Raw genomic sequence first — 16,279 nt, 5'->3', positions numbered from 1 at the left:
TTATATCGTAAGGTTGGACATCTGTCAACAACACAACCTTGAAATATTAGCGATTTTGTATCAGCATCATATATTTTTTTTTGTGCGAAAATGCCGAGTTTTGAGCCGAATAAGCGTCATTTGCGAGAACTTTTGATTTACTTCTTTAATTTGAAAAAATCTGCAGTTGAGGCTCATCGATTGCTTGTAGAAGCATATGGTGAGGCTGCCTTAAGTGAGAGAAGTGTCGTGAATGGTTTCAAAAATTTAAGAACGGTGAATTTGACATCAAAGACAAAGAATGTAGCGGAAGGCCGAAAGTGTACGAAGATGCGGAATTGGAAGCATTATTGAATGAAGATTCGTGCCAAAAGCAAAAAGAACTTACACTTACATTAGGACTCAACAAGCAATTTCACATCGTTTGAAATCATTGGGAATGATTCAAAAGCAAGGGAATTGGGTTCCATATGAACTGAAGCCGAGAAACGTTGAACGCCGATTTTCCATATGTGAAATGCTGCTTGTCAGGCATAAACGAAAGGGTTTTTTACATCGTATAGTCACTGGTGATGAAAAATGGATCCACTACGATAACCCAAAGAAGAATCACCTGGCCATGCTTCAACATCGACAGCCAAGCCGAATATTCATGGAAAAAAATTCATGTTGTGTATTTGGTGGGAGTCAGCTTGGTGTCGTGTATTATAAGTTGCTCAAACCGAACGAAACCGTTACTGGGGCTCTCTACCGAACATAATTGATGAGATTGAGCCGAGCACTCAAGGAAAAACGCACCCACTACTATTCCAGGCATGACAAACTTATTCTCCTGCATGATAATGCTCGACCACATGTTGCGGCGCCGGTCAAAACCTACATGGAAACACTTAATTAGGAAGTTCTACCCCACCCGCCGTATTCACCAGACATTGCCCCTTCCGATTACCATCTATTTCGATCGATGGCGCATGGCCTGTCTGAGCAGCACTTCACATCATATGAAGATATCAAAAATTGGATCGATAATTGGATAGCCTGAAAAGATGAAACGTTCTTCCAACGCGGTATCCGTATGCTACCAGAAAGATGGGAAAAAGTAGTGGCTAGTGATGGACAATACTTTCAATAAAACATTATGTATCGTTCTTTCACAATAAATGCTTAATTTTTGATTAAAAGTAGCGGAAACTTATTTGTACACCTAATATATATATATGTGTGTGTGTGTGTGTGTGTGTGTGTATGTCTGTATAAATCTAATAATAATATTTTCTTTAAATAAATGTAAGTTTAAATTGAATGAAGATTGCCAGCTTCCATTTATTTGTTAAATCACCACTCGCATTCCTTTCCCTCTAATATCTAAGATCGCACGAAGTCCAGTCCCGGGTCAAAAGGATTAAGTTCTTTGACCCAAAAGTAGGACGTTCGCACTGTCCAGCGGAACAGGTGTCATAGCGTCCCTTCGGACGTTGACCCACATTCCGGGACCGAAAAGGTACGCACGACTCACAGGTGTTCGCCTCCGCGCGTATACCTGTGAGATTGAGTCTAACCATCCTTCCATACCCTCTCCATTCTCCTTCATTGACTCTTTGACCAAATTTCCAAAGGTTTGGACGTAACACAGAAGAAAGAAGGATATATGAATATAGGACATATATGGACATATTTTATATTCAATTATATATGTTTATGAATATTTATACATGTATGTTGTTCTAATTTAAGTATCCCGCGAGTATAAGCGACTGAGCGGGAATATTACGCGCGCAGAGCGAGTGGCGGCGATGTTGTGTGTGTGTTTCCGTTCTGACCGTTTCCCGCGGAACAGAGAGAGAAGGAAGGAGTCTGTTCGTCTGTAAGCACGGAGGTGCCATTGCGCTTTCTGTACAAATCAGATATTAAACTCAGTAATTCCTACGTTGCTTTACTTCAATTACCCTGAATGGCGACGAGGATGGAATCGCAACTATCAGAGGGGTGAGAGAAATAGCAAGTGGACCGTACGACAAATTGTACGAATACAAAAAAGTTAATTAGAGTCGGGAGTTCGAGATTACACAAAATGGCGGAGGTTATGTTAACGTTATGGAATTTTTGCGATTGACTCTTGATCCGTCCTCTATCGAGTGGAAACGTTGGCTGCAAAGATTTTTGCGGCCGTTAATATTTTTAAGATACTTGAGGACCAAAAGACATTATATCTGTTACATTACATCGGGTCAGCTTTTGACGTCATTTGCAACAAGTTGGTGCCTGTCGATCCATACACGATAACTTTCGACACCTTGATAACGAACCTGGGCGAATTCTATGCATCAGAACTTTTGGAGATCGCCGAAAACTTTCAATTTTACGAACGGAAACAAAAAGAGGGCGAGTCAATTAAAGATTTTGTGACTGCGTTACATAAACTGAGTGTACATTGCAATTTCGGGGCGTATCTGAAAACGGCATTGAGGAACCAATTGGTTTTTAGTTTAACTAGTCGGGGTCAGGCGAGACTATTGGAAACAAGAGACTTAAGAAAGACTTCGAGAAGGCAGTTCAAATTGCGACTACGCTGAAACTCTCCGAAAAAGATACACAACCGTGGTCGAGTACATCGGTGTTAGGTAGGACCAACAAACCAGAGAAGAAACAAAAAAAGAAAAAGACTGTTAAAACGTTTAAAGATAAAAATGGAAATGTTAAATCTAAAGCCAATAAAACTCATACAAATTTCGCAAGTACGAACACGTCTATTAATATTTTTTGTTTCAGATGCGATGGTAACCATTTAGCAAATAAGTGCACTTTAGATCGTAATATCAGATGTAATAATTGTGGAACGCCAGGCCATCTGCGGAAAGTGTGCATGGGAGCGAAGCGTGCGGCTGCGAATCAGGTCGAGGAGATTGATTGGTGAAGCAATCAGATCATCGTGATAAATTTTATAAAACGCTCTGCGTGGAGAATCGACGTTTCGAAATTGATAGTGGAGCGGCAATTTCGATCGTCAGTGCAGGCACAGCACGTCAGTTTTTTCCGCAAATACAGTTACAAGCGACATCGCTTCAATTAATTACTTTTTGCAAAACGCCTATCCAAGTGATGTTACCGGTTAAAGTTGCTTGGCGGGGAAATCTGATTAAATTAAATTTATACATGTGTTTTTCAAATGTGGATCGTGAGCCGTTAGATCGCTAATGGATACGAAAACTACAATTGCCATTGACGGACTCAGTTAACGCATTAATGACTACACGTACTGATATTCAGGTTCGAGCTACAGATTTATCGAGTTACAGATTTAAAGTTATATGGGGCAAAATTAAATCCCTCATCTACAAAAATACGTGATATCGAAGTTTAACTATCAAAGAGAATACAAATTCGATTTTTCTAAAAGCTCGTAGTGCCTTTCAAATTACTACCGTTAGTGAAAACAGGAATTACGGACCTTGGAACAAGAGAGTGTTCTGGAGAAGATTAATATATCCCGGTGGGTCACTCTCATCGTTCCCGTGTTCAAGAAAAATAATCAAATCCGTATTTGTGATGATTTTAACGTTACAATTAATCCCCATTTGCTAATCGATGAGCATCCGCTACCCACAGTTGATGAACTATTTTCATCAATGTCAGGAAGCATTAAATTCACGAAAATTGATTTACAACAAGCATATTTACAATTGGGAATACAGGAAGCGGATCTCGATTTGCTTACTTTAAACATTCACAAGGGCTTTTTTAGATGTACAAGACTCATGTTTGGTGTAGCTTCGGCGCCAGCAATGTGACAACGTGTGATGGAGAATTTGCTACAGGACATTCCGGGGATATCGGTTTTTCTTGATGATATTAGGGTTACGGGACCCGACGATGAGACTCACTTACATCGTCTTGGACTAATTTTACAGCGTTTAGCCGACGCGAACATTAGAACGAGAGTAAAAGTGAATTTATAAAGGATTCCATACATTATTGTGGATTGACAAAAATGGGGTACATAAATCGGTTGACAAAATGGACGCGATTGATCAAATGCCCTGACCAAGTAACATATCAGAATTGCGATCTTTCTTAGGTATGATTAATTATTACGTCGTTTTATTAAGAATTTAAGTACAATTCTCCATTACATGCGTTATTGCAAAAAGGAATTGTTTTTAAATGGACTCGAGAATGCGAGAAACAAGTGTTTCAGTTGGCAAAGGAAAATTTTAAAGATAATACGATACTGGCACATTTCGATTCGAAGCTGCCTAGCGACGGATGCCAGCCCTTACGGTGTCGATGCGGTCCTGTCCCACTGTTACCCTGACGGTACGGAAGGGGTTATTCTGTTCGCGTCTCAGTCGTTGTCGAGCACCTGGCGAAAGTATGCACAGATAGACAAGGAGGCGTATCATTTTTGGAATTAAGAAATTTCATCAGTACTTATATGGCAATTATTTCATTTTATACATCAATCATCATCCTCTTGTACAGATATTTTCACCTTCTCGACTCTTACCGGCTTACACAGCACTACATATACAGCGCTACACAATTTTTTTAGAGGATTATACATTTAACATTAAATACAAAAATTCGAAACAACATAGTAACGCCGATTGTTTGTCACGTTTGCCTTTCCGCTGGGTTCTGCGGCGGGACATGATGTAGTAGACATACACGAAATCGCGATATTACAGGATTTGCCTGTCTTGATGGAAAAATTAGCATAGGCTACTCGGGAAGATGCTCAGCTAAAAAAAATTGTAATCGCGTTACGGGAGAAAAAGAAAATATCGACGAAATTACTATTCAATATTAATCAGGCAACATTTACTATACAAAAAGATATTCTTTTTTGTAATGGCAAGGTAGTTATATCACATTCTGTACGTGAATGATTTCTTAAAGAACTACATAAAAGCCATTTTGATGTTGTCAAAATGAAAGCATTGACTCGAACGCTGTTTTGGCCTGGATTGAATAAATCCATCGAGAAATTGGCAAATAACTGTGACAGTTTGTAATACGTACCGTAATGATCCACCGAAAGTAGAGGTTCACGAATGGGAACTCGCTAAAGTATCATTTGAGAGAGTTTACATGGATTATGCGGATCCATTTATGGATTCATATTTCTTCTTAATGGTGGATGCCTTCTATAAATGGCCGGTTGTTTTCGTAATGAAAAACATCACAGTCAAGACGAAGACTCTTCGTCTTGATGTTCGATTGATTGTATGAACTTTATAACGTTGTGATGATCATTATACCAGGAAGTATCTTGTTACATTACTATCTTTGGATAACTGCATATTGTCGATAATTTTGGAGCAATGATAAGGATCCAAATCAGGATCGAAATATTTGATATGTTTACTTGAATAAATTATTTGTACATTGTCACCCAGTGTTTGCTCGAATAGGCATTGATTGATTGTATAGATTTGTCTTAACCGAGCTATAATATCTAATCTATTAATTATATATATTTTTATAATTTTTTATATTTTTTTTTTCAGAATTAGATATCATTATTACAAATTTTCAATAAATATTAATAGCTGTTTTAACAGAAAAGAATTGTAAAATTAATTTTCATTCAGGTAGTGCAGATCTCTATTCTAAATGTCAACCAATTATCAACATAGAAATGATCCAGTGATCGACATCTTTTATTTGCTTACGTATCTTTATTATAATTCGCCTATGTCTATGATGATTACTGCCCAGCAAACGAGAATGGATTGAAATGAATTGAAATGGATTCAGATTTTTAAAAATATTGATTCACGAATGTTAAAATGAATGCTTTTCAATCCTGAATGCATTTTTATTCATTTATAGGAATTGCATGGAGCATATCTCTATACCTTTCAATCTAAAAATAATATTAGCTTTTTCTATGCAATGTGACACGAACGTTCAATTCGAAATTTTGAATAAGAAATGCAATTTTTCAAGCCAATTGCATCCAATTAAATCCAAAAAAAGTATTCGCTATTTAAAATACGCATGCGCATAGAAAAAATTTCAATCCATTTTAATCCATTCTCATTCGCTGGGTGGTCCGTAGAATGTCTAGATAATAACAATTACAGATCTAATTTTTTTATTTGGATTTTAGATACATTATTATTCGATTTACAAGAATTTTTTTCGGCCCAGTAATTGACAGATATGGCGATTACTCGAATGACTACGTGCTTCGGTGAATTAGTGCTTGCCACATAAAAAAAACCTATGAAATTTGTATAAAACAATAATTTGTGATGGTGTACGTAAAACTGATCTCGATTTATAATTGAAGCTCAATTTACCTCATGCAAGTTGCCAATATCCAAAATCACACAAAATCAAACACTGTCTCTTAACTTCACAATAAAGCATTTGATCGAAATCACGCATAGACTTGGTTGTTGCACATATTCGATTTAATCAATAGTGAATTCGTATACATACGAGTTCATAATGTAACACAACATTGTAAATACCTCCTTGGAACCAAGAAAATATCAGCAAGCTGTACGATCGACAAAAACCCTAATAGCAAGCTGACGTCAAAATGACGACAAAATGACGTAACTTGCTACCTGGGAAGAACTAAAATACGTCTTTAATACGTAAACTTGGCGATTATTGATATCCTGACGATTTCTGGACCAACTACCTTACTTTCATTTTGTATTGGTCATGAAACAAAATGTCCATTTGCTTTTGGTTTTATTCCTATATTCAAAATATGAATCTAGTTCTGCATGAATTTTGCTTCTTGAAGTAAAATTAATCTGTTTTTTACATTTAGGCCACAAGTTTTGTTTTATATGCCATCTCTGAAATTGAGTAATTGACGTCGGTAGCGTTCAACATTGATGGTTTGACTTGGTTGTAGCAGCTCATAGTATACTACACCGACTTGATCCCACAAAATTCATAACACGACTTTCTTTCATGATTTCTTGCGCTTAGGATTGTAACGAATTCATTTTTCATCGCCAATTACAATTCAATGCAAAAATGACTTCCGTTTTTGTCTTTGAAACAGCAATTCACAAATGGCTAAACGTTTCGCAATGTCTCTTTCCCTCAATTCATGTGAGATTCAGTTTCCTAGCTTCTGAATCGTTCCCATTGCTTTTAAACGTTTGCTAATGATTGACTCATCGACATTTAATATTTCCGACAACTCTTTGAGTGTCTAACATGAACCTTCCTGAAGTAATGCCTTTAATTTTCCATCTTCAAACATTTTTGGGCACTCTTTGTTATTCATGTCAAAATCAGTTTTTGAATCTTCTAAACCAATTTCTGCAAGTTGTTTCAGATAGAGCATGTTCCTCATAAGCCTCCACTAGCAAACGATGATTTCAGTAGCAGATTTCTTGAGATAAATATAGAAAAGTTATGCTTCCCGCAAATACTCTTTTTTTGATACAAAACCCGACATTTTTAATGCGATAAAAAATTGTATTCTTTGCATCCGATTAAATGTTATATACTGATTATTAAAGCCTATTGACAATACTTTCATATACATCAGCAGTTATTTTCGGCCATGTTGAAATAGCATAAATATCTTTCCCGCGCGCGCGCGCGTATATATATTTACACAATAACAATAATTACGTTGTCGTCGAATTATTTTGATATTCTTCTATTAATTCCTCGGATTTTTCCTCGTCGTCCGATTGCGATTCTTCTACAGCGACAATGTCTGGGAAATATAATTTCGATTCTTCAACAGCCTTCTCCAGATTTTCACTTACATGAAAAGGTCCGATCCCGGCGAAGCCCAAAAATGCCTCACAACCTACTTTTTTTACGGTACAGACAAATATTTCGTAACTGTGAAGGAAAAGTACTTTAGTACACAAATAAAACTATATAATAATTAGCTTTCTCTTTATAGATATGAAAGAGAAATTAAATACTTAATTTGATGTATTATATCACTTTTTTTCAGAACTTGAGAAGATTATTCAAATATATTGATTATTTGTGATTGAAAAATTGACAAAGATGTAAAATTTAAAAACATAAGCATATCTACATATATGATATAATGAAGTATTTTAGAAATGGTAATAAATTGATTAAATTTAAGTGATAAAACGTTAATTGTTTAAAGCTTTAAAAAAAATTGCTTAAAGACAAATTAATTTAAAAATTAATTAATTTAAAAATTAATTTGTCTTCAAGTTTTAAAAAATTAATTAAATTTTTTAATTAAAATAAAAAAGATTACCCCGTTTTTTCTTCTGTACTCATCTCAAACGCCTCTATAGTTTTGGCAATCATCTTAGCTTCAGGCGGTTTATCATATTCAAATATACCAAAATTAATGACATCATCATCGAACATTTCCAACACCATTTTTAAATCATTTTTACGCGTATAATCATATTTGAAGACGGTTATTGGTACTTTAGCTATTTTATCTTCGTACTATGGATTAAAATAACAAATAATATAATTAAATTAAGTAAGAGTTATAATTAAAACAAATATTATAACTTATAATTAGAATTATAATTAAGCTATATTTAATTTTATGTACAACTGTAAAGTTATATATAAAGTTACTTGAAGAATCTTGGAAAAGACCGCCGAATACAAGAAATGTTTCTCAAATATATTTACCGGATACATTGTATTAGTATAAATGGTGAATATTGTACGAAAAACGGTAGCCTTGTTTCTGGGATTCGGAGGTGTCCAAATAAAAGGAAACTTTTTATTTTCCTTATCAGGAACTTCAAAAGCTGGACGATATTTTCCGGCATAGCTATATACATAAAATATGAATTGATTATAATAACAATTAAAATTAATTATTATTATAATTGTTCTACTACTAATAATTAATGATTTGACCGTCTATATTATAGATGTATTATTTCATATATATGTGAGAATATCATATAAGCTTACTAAACGAGAATGGATCGAAATGGATTCAAATTTTTAGAAATACGCATTTGCAAACGTTAGAATAAATCTTTTTCAATGCATTTTTATTCATTTATAGGAATTGCATAAAGCATGTTTCTATGCTTTTCAATTTAAAGAAAATTCCAGTTCTTTAAGTGCTTTGTGAATTGCTCAATTCAAAATTCTTTTTAATTCAATTTTAAACTAAAAAAATGAAAGACTATGAATACCATTAAAGTACGCATTTGAATAGATTTAAATGAAAAAAAATTTTAATCCATTTTAATCTATTCTCGTTCACTGAAAGGTTACAGAGTTATCTCTTATGAATTTTATATTAGAAATTTGTGTGAATTAATTAAATTATATTAAAGCGCATACCAATCTTCATTTAAATTGTCTTCCAATTCCGGTACTGTCGATTCATTGAACAAGATATTGCACAGGTGATTATGAACGTCAAGTTGCTTTCTTCCTTCAACAATCTTCAATCGCATAAACATACATTTACCATCAAAGAGCAATTGTTTGCTGGTTTCTGTAAAGCTATACGTGGACTGCAGCATGTTAAAAAATAGAATAGTAAATTTTTATTAATATTGATGCAACAAGTTACAGTCAGTTACAGTCGAAAAAAAATTGAAATACTTCATGAAGTATTTGCTGGAGCAGATCCGCATTCATTCGTTTACGTAGTTCTTGTCCCACCATATAGTTCTCTGGTAACAATTCCTCAATTAATTCTACGTATGGAGGACTCGTTCTCTTATCTCTTCTACGTCCCTCTTCATCCTTGAATATCCAGGGAAACAACAGTAGGCAAGTCTCGTTGCATAGTGACGTGATCAGATGCAACATTTCTGCCTCGTACCTTGCCTTAGCTTCAGCAACTATATGACAATTTTAAGAAGTACTATATTAAGAAGATGCTGGAGCCATTTATATATCGTTAAAATTAGGATTTTTTATGTTTTTGTTCCTAATCAATTTCTTCGTAGTGATTTCATAGAATAAAAATTTCTTTCCCACGATTAAAATATATATGATAATACTACTTGTTGTTAGTATATTTGTGTTCAAAGCTGTAAAATAATAAAAAAATAAAAAATTACAGATTTCTCATCCATTTTACCTTCAGCGTTAGTCGCTATACTGAGATAAAAATGGAAAGAAATTTGTAATTTTTCATTTTTTCCAGCTTTGAAATACATCAGAGACAAGTACATTATTAGCATATACATTTTAATTGTAGAAAAGGAATTTTTCTGTGAAACTACTATGAAGAAATTGGATTGATACAAAAACATCAAAAACGCTAGTTTTATATTGATAATACAGGCGCCTCCAGCATCTCCTTAAGCAATAAATACAGTTCCATGCAACTCCAATCTAATTCATAATTAATTTTACATGTTCGAACTATTGTCTCAAAAATAAGTGAAAGTTGAAGTGTTTAATACGATAATACTTATATTTTTTGTACCTTTTCGAGATTTCCTTGCTGTTTCCTTGGCTATTTTCATTTCCTCCTGGATTTTTAATCGAACTATTTCTTCTGGACTTTTCTCAAAAACATCTATCAAAAATCTATATTTTGAAACAAATAATGAAATTTCAAAATAATAAAACATTTATATTTTATAATATAACAAATCGTACAATCATTATAAAAGGTGGTTAATCTCTGTCGATATTTAACAAATGAATTCTTTAATCGATACATACGTGGCCGACATATTCTTAAATCAGACCTGCAGCCGAGTCGCACATTTCGACCGATTTTGCCTATTGTCATCCCCACTCCTTTTATTTCATAGCATTTAGACTTTAGACCATGCGCAGAGACATAAAACGCTCGTACTCAAGGATGATCTTAGTATTAATTCACACAGAGCACTATAAGGCTGTAGGACTTTGAAACATACTGCGTCACATTCACTGTTTACAAATTTTTATTATTATTATTATTATTATTATGTTAAAAACTCAAAAGTAATACTTCAAAATAGAACACGTATGTTAATGAAATTTACGTACTAAAAAAAATTAAAAAAAAAAAATTTTTAACATAATAAATTGAGTTTCTAACATCATAATAATAATTATAATTATAATAATAAAAATTTGTAAACAGTGAATGTGAGGCAATATGCTTAAAATCCTATAGCCCTATAGTGCCTTGTGTGAGTTACGGCTAATATCATCTCTGAATTCGAGCGTTTAATGTCTCCGCGCGTGATCTAGATAAACTATGAGACAAAAAGAATGGAGATGACGATAAGCAAAATCGATCGAAATGTGCAACTCGGCTGCAGGCCTGTTCTTAAATAAAATGTTGCGATATGTATGTACCGGCGAATTTTTATAAAAGTTAAATATAGTAAGATATTACAAGCTATCTTTTATGTGAGAAGCATTATCAATCGTTCCAACTTACTCATGCTCGTCACCCTTTTGAATTCTTTCGAGCTCGGTCATCAGTATTTTTACAAATTGCGGGCAATGCGCTCCGAACATTAAATTTATCATTCGGCCTTCCTGCGAGAAAACCTTTTCAATTGCAATAATTATTTCTATGTACGCATGCAATTACGTGCTGATTACTTACATGAATAAACATCCATGTAGGTTCACTTTTTCCTTGAAACCTCTTCAAATCGGTAACATGATCACAACTCGCCTAAAAATTATTAAACAGAATGAAACGCTAAGAATATCTTTATACAGCTGGTTCATTTTGTAGTTAGATATTAAAGATCAATTCGATATAAAAAGTAATTTCTATATATGGATAAAATAAATGTAATTTATCTTTATTGTATTTCTACATTATTTTATTTAAACAAATAATAATTTTATATCTGGATTCCGCTGTTTCAATATTATTTATTATTTTATTTATTCTTATAATATAATTCTTTTTATGACAATTACCGTTGCGTAACTCAATGCGTCGCCTCCGATCTCCATTTTTATCTTCTTCAGAATACTCACCATGCCTGTGCAAGGACCACTCCAATCCGAGTATACGTCCACTACTAAGGACATTGCATCAAATATATCTTTTCGTAATGTTCGAATCATAAAAATACTAACTATCTACATATATAAGGATATTCGTAAAAATTACTCGCCTACTAAGCCTTTCCGTTTTAATACTTTCATCCATTCCTCATCATTAAGAACTTCTGTTTGTAATGCTGCTGGTGCCACTTTTTTCGCCATTCTTCTTGTTGCCTTTGCTCCACCCTGTGACAACATTTAATTGATTAATTTTTCAGATTTTATTATGTTTTATAATGTAAATTAAAACTGTTAATTTTTTTGCCTCCTTGCAATAATAATATTATATATACTCTCTCCATGAAATTAAAATATAAAAAAAAGAGTCTGGAAAAGCATCTGAGATTATTCATTAATGTTTCTCTTAGATTATACTTTAATGTTTTTCTCAAAATGTAAAAATTATTTGGTTACTATTATAATTTTGTTCACTATGATATGTAAAATTATATCAAATTCTTTTTCTTTCAATATTCGGCTTGTGCTCTACCCTTTTATGGCGCAACATCTTCAAAGTTAAAACGCCGATCACAGTCACAGAACGTTAATTTTTTTCGTGAGAAAAGCGAGAAATTTGATTTTCGAAGCAATTGAAGTATCTTTGGCAAGTTGAAGAGAAGTACTGCATTAATCGCATATCTTTTCTGTTGGTTTGCATGGGCTCGGCTTTCGGGCTTCCTTTTTGTACGGGGACATCGGCGACATGGTAGACACGCGATATAATATAATGATTAACGATCTCATGATACAAATACACGCACAGATAATTATATACGGGAAGGCAGAAAATCCGGGAGTTTCCGCAAAGGTAAAATTCTTGTACATAATCGTTGTTATAAAACACTAACTCAAATATGCCTTAAGAAAAAAGTAACTCATTTCTCTTAAAAAAGAATGTAAAAAAGATAGTAATGTTTTGAGTCGTAAAGTTCATCGATTCAATATTTTTTATTTATTGTCTTCAAAAATTTTTAAAATTTTTTAATAGTCTAATTATTAAAAAATGGAAAACATTATTTTCGAGATAGTACAAATTATTAATTTTTTTTTTAATATAGAAAATCTTAGAACATATACTATTGAAAGAGGAATAGGCTGCTGACCATGAAGCCAACATCTGTTGAGAAAAAGGTATAGAAATCCATTTGACTGCAATACGCATGCGACACTCATCACCACCGTTACCCTCGCAGTTCGCGATCGAATTGATATTTCGATCTGATTGATTTTTTGCGTAGTTATACAAACAGAAATGGATAATTGGATAACTTCATAAAAATCATATCGAAATATCTATTACCGATTTCGAAAGTAGAGATTTCAAGATTTAAAATGCTTTTTTAAAAATCTCATTATGACCATTTTTGATGAAGTTCCTCTATCTTGAAGTTTGCCATCTGAACAAACGATTAAAAGATCATTTTTCAGTCGACTACTATTTGCACGATCGCTTTTAGAGCGTATGTATAGAGAAGTTGGTATGGAGCAGTAATATTTATGCTTTTTTTATCACACTTTTTCTCTTATTTGACAATATTTTCAATTTACTACTTTTTTCATACTTTTAATATTTTTAAGATTTTTACATTCACAATGCCGCGATGACATTTAACAGAATTAGAAGTAATGTACTTAGTCACTCTTTTACAAGAAGGTCAACGATGTTGCGAATATGATAGAAGTAAATCAATCCGTTGTTAGCCGTATCTATGCTCGCTATGAAGAAATTGGTGAATGTCAGTGACGCTCAGGGCAGGATCGAAGACGCGTAACTACTCCTAGAGAAGATTATTGTTCGACATGCCCATGCACAACCATTTATTAATGCAAATGTAATTGCTAGCCGTATTCAAAATCAGAGGCAGCAATCTGTGCGTCAGATTAGCACAAACTATCAGAAATCGTTTAAGAGATGTTCATTTTTTTCGTATCGTTCTTTGCAAGTACCTATACTTAATAATTATGATCGACGTGCTCATTAGCGTACGCACATCGTCATGTCAGATGGACTTAAAGACAATGGAGCAATGTCCTTTTTACGGACGAATCGAGATTTTCTTTCTATGGGAATGACAGACGGCAACAAGTATGGCGTCGTCGTGGCGAAAGGTATTGTCAGAATTGTAAAAGATTACCAGAATTGTAACCAATTATAGGATTTTATGGAGGTTCAGTAATGGTTTGGGCAGTGTATCACGAAATTCACGAACACCTTTGGTTGTTATACCACTATCTGAATTGACTGCCAGGAGATATATCAATGAAATTTTGCGTCCATATATCTGTTCAATTCGTGATTAGATAAGAAACAGATTCATCTTAATGCACGATAATGCACGTTGTCACACCGCAAACATTACGCGATAGTTTCTAAGAGAAAACCAAATTGCAATTTTAAATCTTTCAATGAATCCCGATCTCAATCCATATTTGGGGGGGGGGGGGATATGGTTGGTCGTCAATTACGACAGAATTGTCCACAACTAGAAAATTTAGAAGCGGAAGCGCTCGGTCAAATTTGGCGTACTATCTCATAGTTCGTAATACGGAGATGTATTAATATGAGACAACGTTTGCAGGACGTTATTCAAAATAGAGGTAACAATACTAGGTTTTAGTCACGCCTGAACACACGCACGCACGCACGCATGCACGCACGCACACAATGCGCAAAATCCAATCAGCAACCTCTCCGTGGTATACATCGGGTAATGTTAATATTAATGATAATTGAACAAAAATGTATAGATATATAATTTGATGAGCTGTATCTTCTCAACAAAAAAATCGTACAAATCTTGATTTCTCTTAAATTTGCAAGAAATAATCTGTATTTTACGATTATAATAACGTTTGAACAAAAAATTCATTGCACAGAGTATGTCAAACTATCTAATTTTTTGGAGATGTAACTCTTCTTTACTTTAGAAAAGATGATAGGCGGAAATAAGGATGAATTTAAAATTTATGAAAATTTTCTTAAAGTACTGACTCTTAAAAAAAGAAATTTTTAATATGTCCATTTTTCACAGAGTTATGTAAAAAATGAATATATTAAAAGTTTTTTTTCATTTTCAAGAGCAAAGTCAGTACTTTAAAAAAATTTGCATAAATTTTGAATCCATATTATATTTTGTGTGTGCGTGCGTGCGTGCGTGCGTGCGTGCGTGCGTGCGTGCGTGCGTGTGTGCGTGCGTGCGTGCGTGCGTGCGTGCGTGCGTGTGTGTGTGTGTGTGTGTGTGTGTGTGTGTGTGTGTGTGTGTGTGTGTGTGTGTGTGTGTGTGTGTGTAATATAAAAAAGGAAGTAAAAATTGCCACTTAAGAGCCAACGCGGTTAACGATGCGCAAAGAAATTTTTATTAATATTTAACGTGCATATATACGTTTCGATCAACGATTTAGGTCTTTATCAATGCAATTACAAAAATATAAGCTATTAATGATGCATAAATATACCAAATGACAGCGTATCTCCTATAGTTAAGCGTGAACAGCGCATAATATCTTGCATAATGATCATCATGTTATTGTAGAAATCAAAGTTGTTAACAGGAAAAAATCCATAATTAAGAAATATTATAATAGTGATTGATTGTTAGATAAATCAATGTATAAATGCCAGTCATTATACAATTAATATACGATTATTGCTCTAACTCTCAACTGACACAGTCACGAAATTTTATTTCGTTTTAATATAATTTTCATTTGACACAGCAGCAAAATCTTTCCGTCATCATTTTCATTTTTAGATTAATATGAGATGGCTTGTCCTGATGACACGTTGGCTAAAAGCTGTTCGTATTGAACTCTGACTTTAGCAGTAACTAGATAACCATTATGCAAGATATCATACGCTGTTCACACGTAACTGGACATACATAGACACTATATATTTGCTGTCATTCGATATATTTATGTTATTAATATTGCATTTTTGTATTACACTTAAGGACTTCGTTAATCGAAACGTACGTATGCACGTTTGTTAAATATTGATAAAAATTTCTTTGCGTACTGTTAAGTGGCTCTTAAGTGGCAATTTTTATTTCCTTTTTTTTATTTAGATTTATCTTCAGAGTCGTATTTATCATTATTTATATTATATACATATATATATGTATAGATATATATATATAATGTATAATGTATATATATATATATATATATATATATATATATATATATATGTATAATTCTTATAAAAGATAAATTGATCGATTAATTTGATGTTTTATAAATTTTTTAATTTCAGTATTAGATTATATAAAATTAATTTGTAGCTTTATCAATTTTTATTTTACGCATTTGATTAGCGTGA

The 16,279-nt window shown here is 33.4% G+C and overlaps 1 protein-coding gene and 1 pseudogene across 1 annotated transcript; one reads left to right on the top strand and one right to left on the bottom strand.

Moving 5' to 3' along the window:
* Positions 1-1,394: 1,394 nt before the first annotated feature.
* On the top strand, positions 1,395-3,823 carry LOC147908493 (uncharacterized; annotated as a pseudogene).
* Positions 3,824-6,059: 2,236 nt separating this feature from the next.
* On the bottom strand, positions 6,060-14,345 carry LOC105146301 (uncharacterized). The gene is made up of 11 exons (XM_087409538.1): positions 14,094-14,345; positions 12,030-12,144; positions 11,830-11,933; positions 11,504-11,575; positions 11,333-11,433; positions 10,379-10,482; positions 9,544-9,785; positions 9,277-9,452; positions 8,605-8,749; positions 8,210-8,409; positions 6,060-7,809 (listed from the first exon to the last, which is right to left on the bottom strand). Exons 2-11 carry the CDS (start codon positions 12,118-12,120, stop codon positions 7,587-7,589), a joined length of 1,458 nt encoding a protein of 485 aa, XP_087265664.1. The 5' UTR covers positions 12,121-12,144; positions 14,094-14,345; the 3' UTR covers positions 6,060-7,586.
* Between the last annotated feature and the right edge of the window lie 1,934 nt (positions 14,346-16,279).

Source organism: Acromyrmex echinatior, chromosome 9, assembly GCF_024713525.1.
Source record: "Acromyrmex echinatior isolate Ae372 chromosome 9, ASM2471352v2, whole genome shotgun sequence".
Lineage (NCBI taxonomy): Eukaryota > Metazoa > Arthropoda > Insecta > Hymenoptera > Formicidae > Acromyrmex > Acromyrmex echinatior.
Note: the sequence above shows the minus strand (reverse complement) of the source record. Positions and strands in the feature narration are given on the sequence as shown.

Excerpts from the sequence above, each read along its gene's own strand:
- LOC105146301 (XM_087409538.1), bottom strand. The coding sequence starts at position 12,120 with ATGGCGAAAAAAGTGGCACCAGCAGCATTACAAACAGAAGTTCTTAAT. Across the intron at positions 11,576-11,829 it reads ACGCATTGAGTTACGCAACG|GCGAGTTGTGATCATGTTAC; the intron begins GTAATTGTCATA and ends AATAATTTTTAG. Across the intron at positions 10,483-11,332 it reads CAAAAGGGTGACGAGCATGA|ATTTTTGATAGATGTTTTTG; the intron begins GTAAGTTGGAAC and ends TTCAAAATATAG.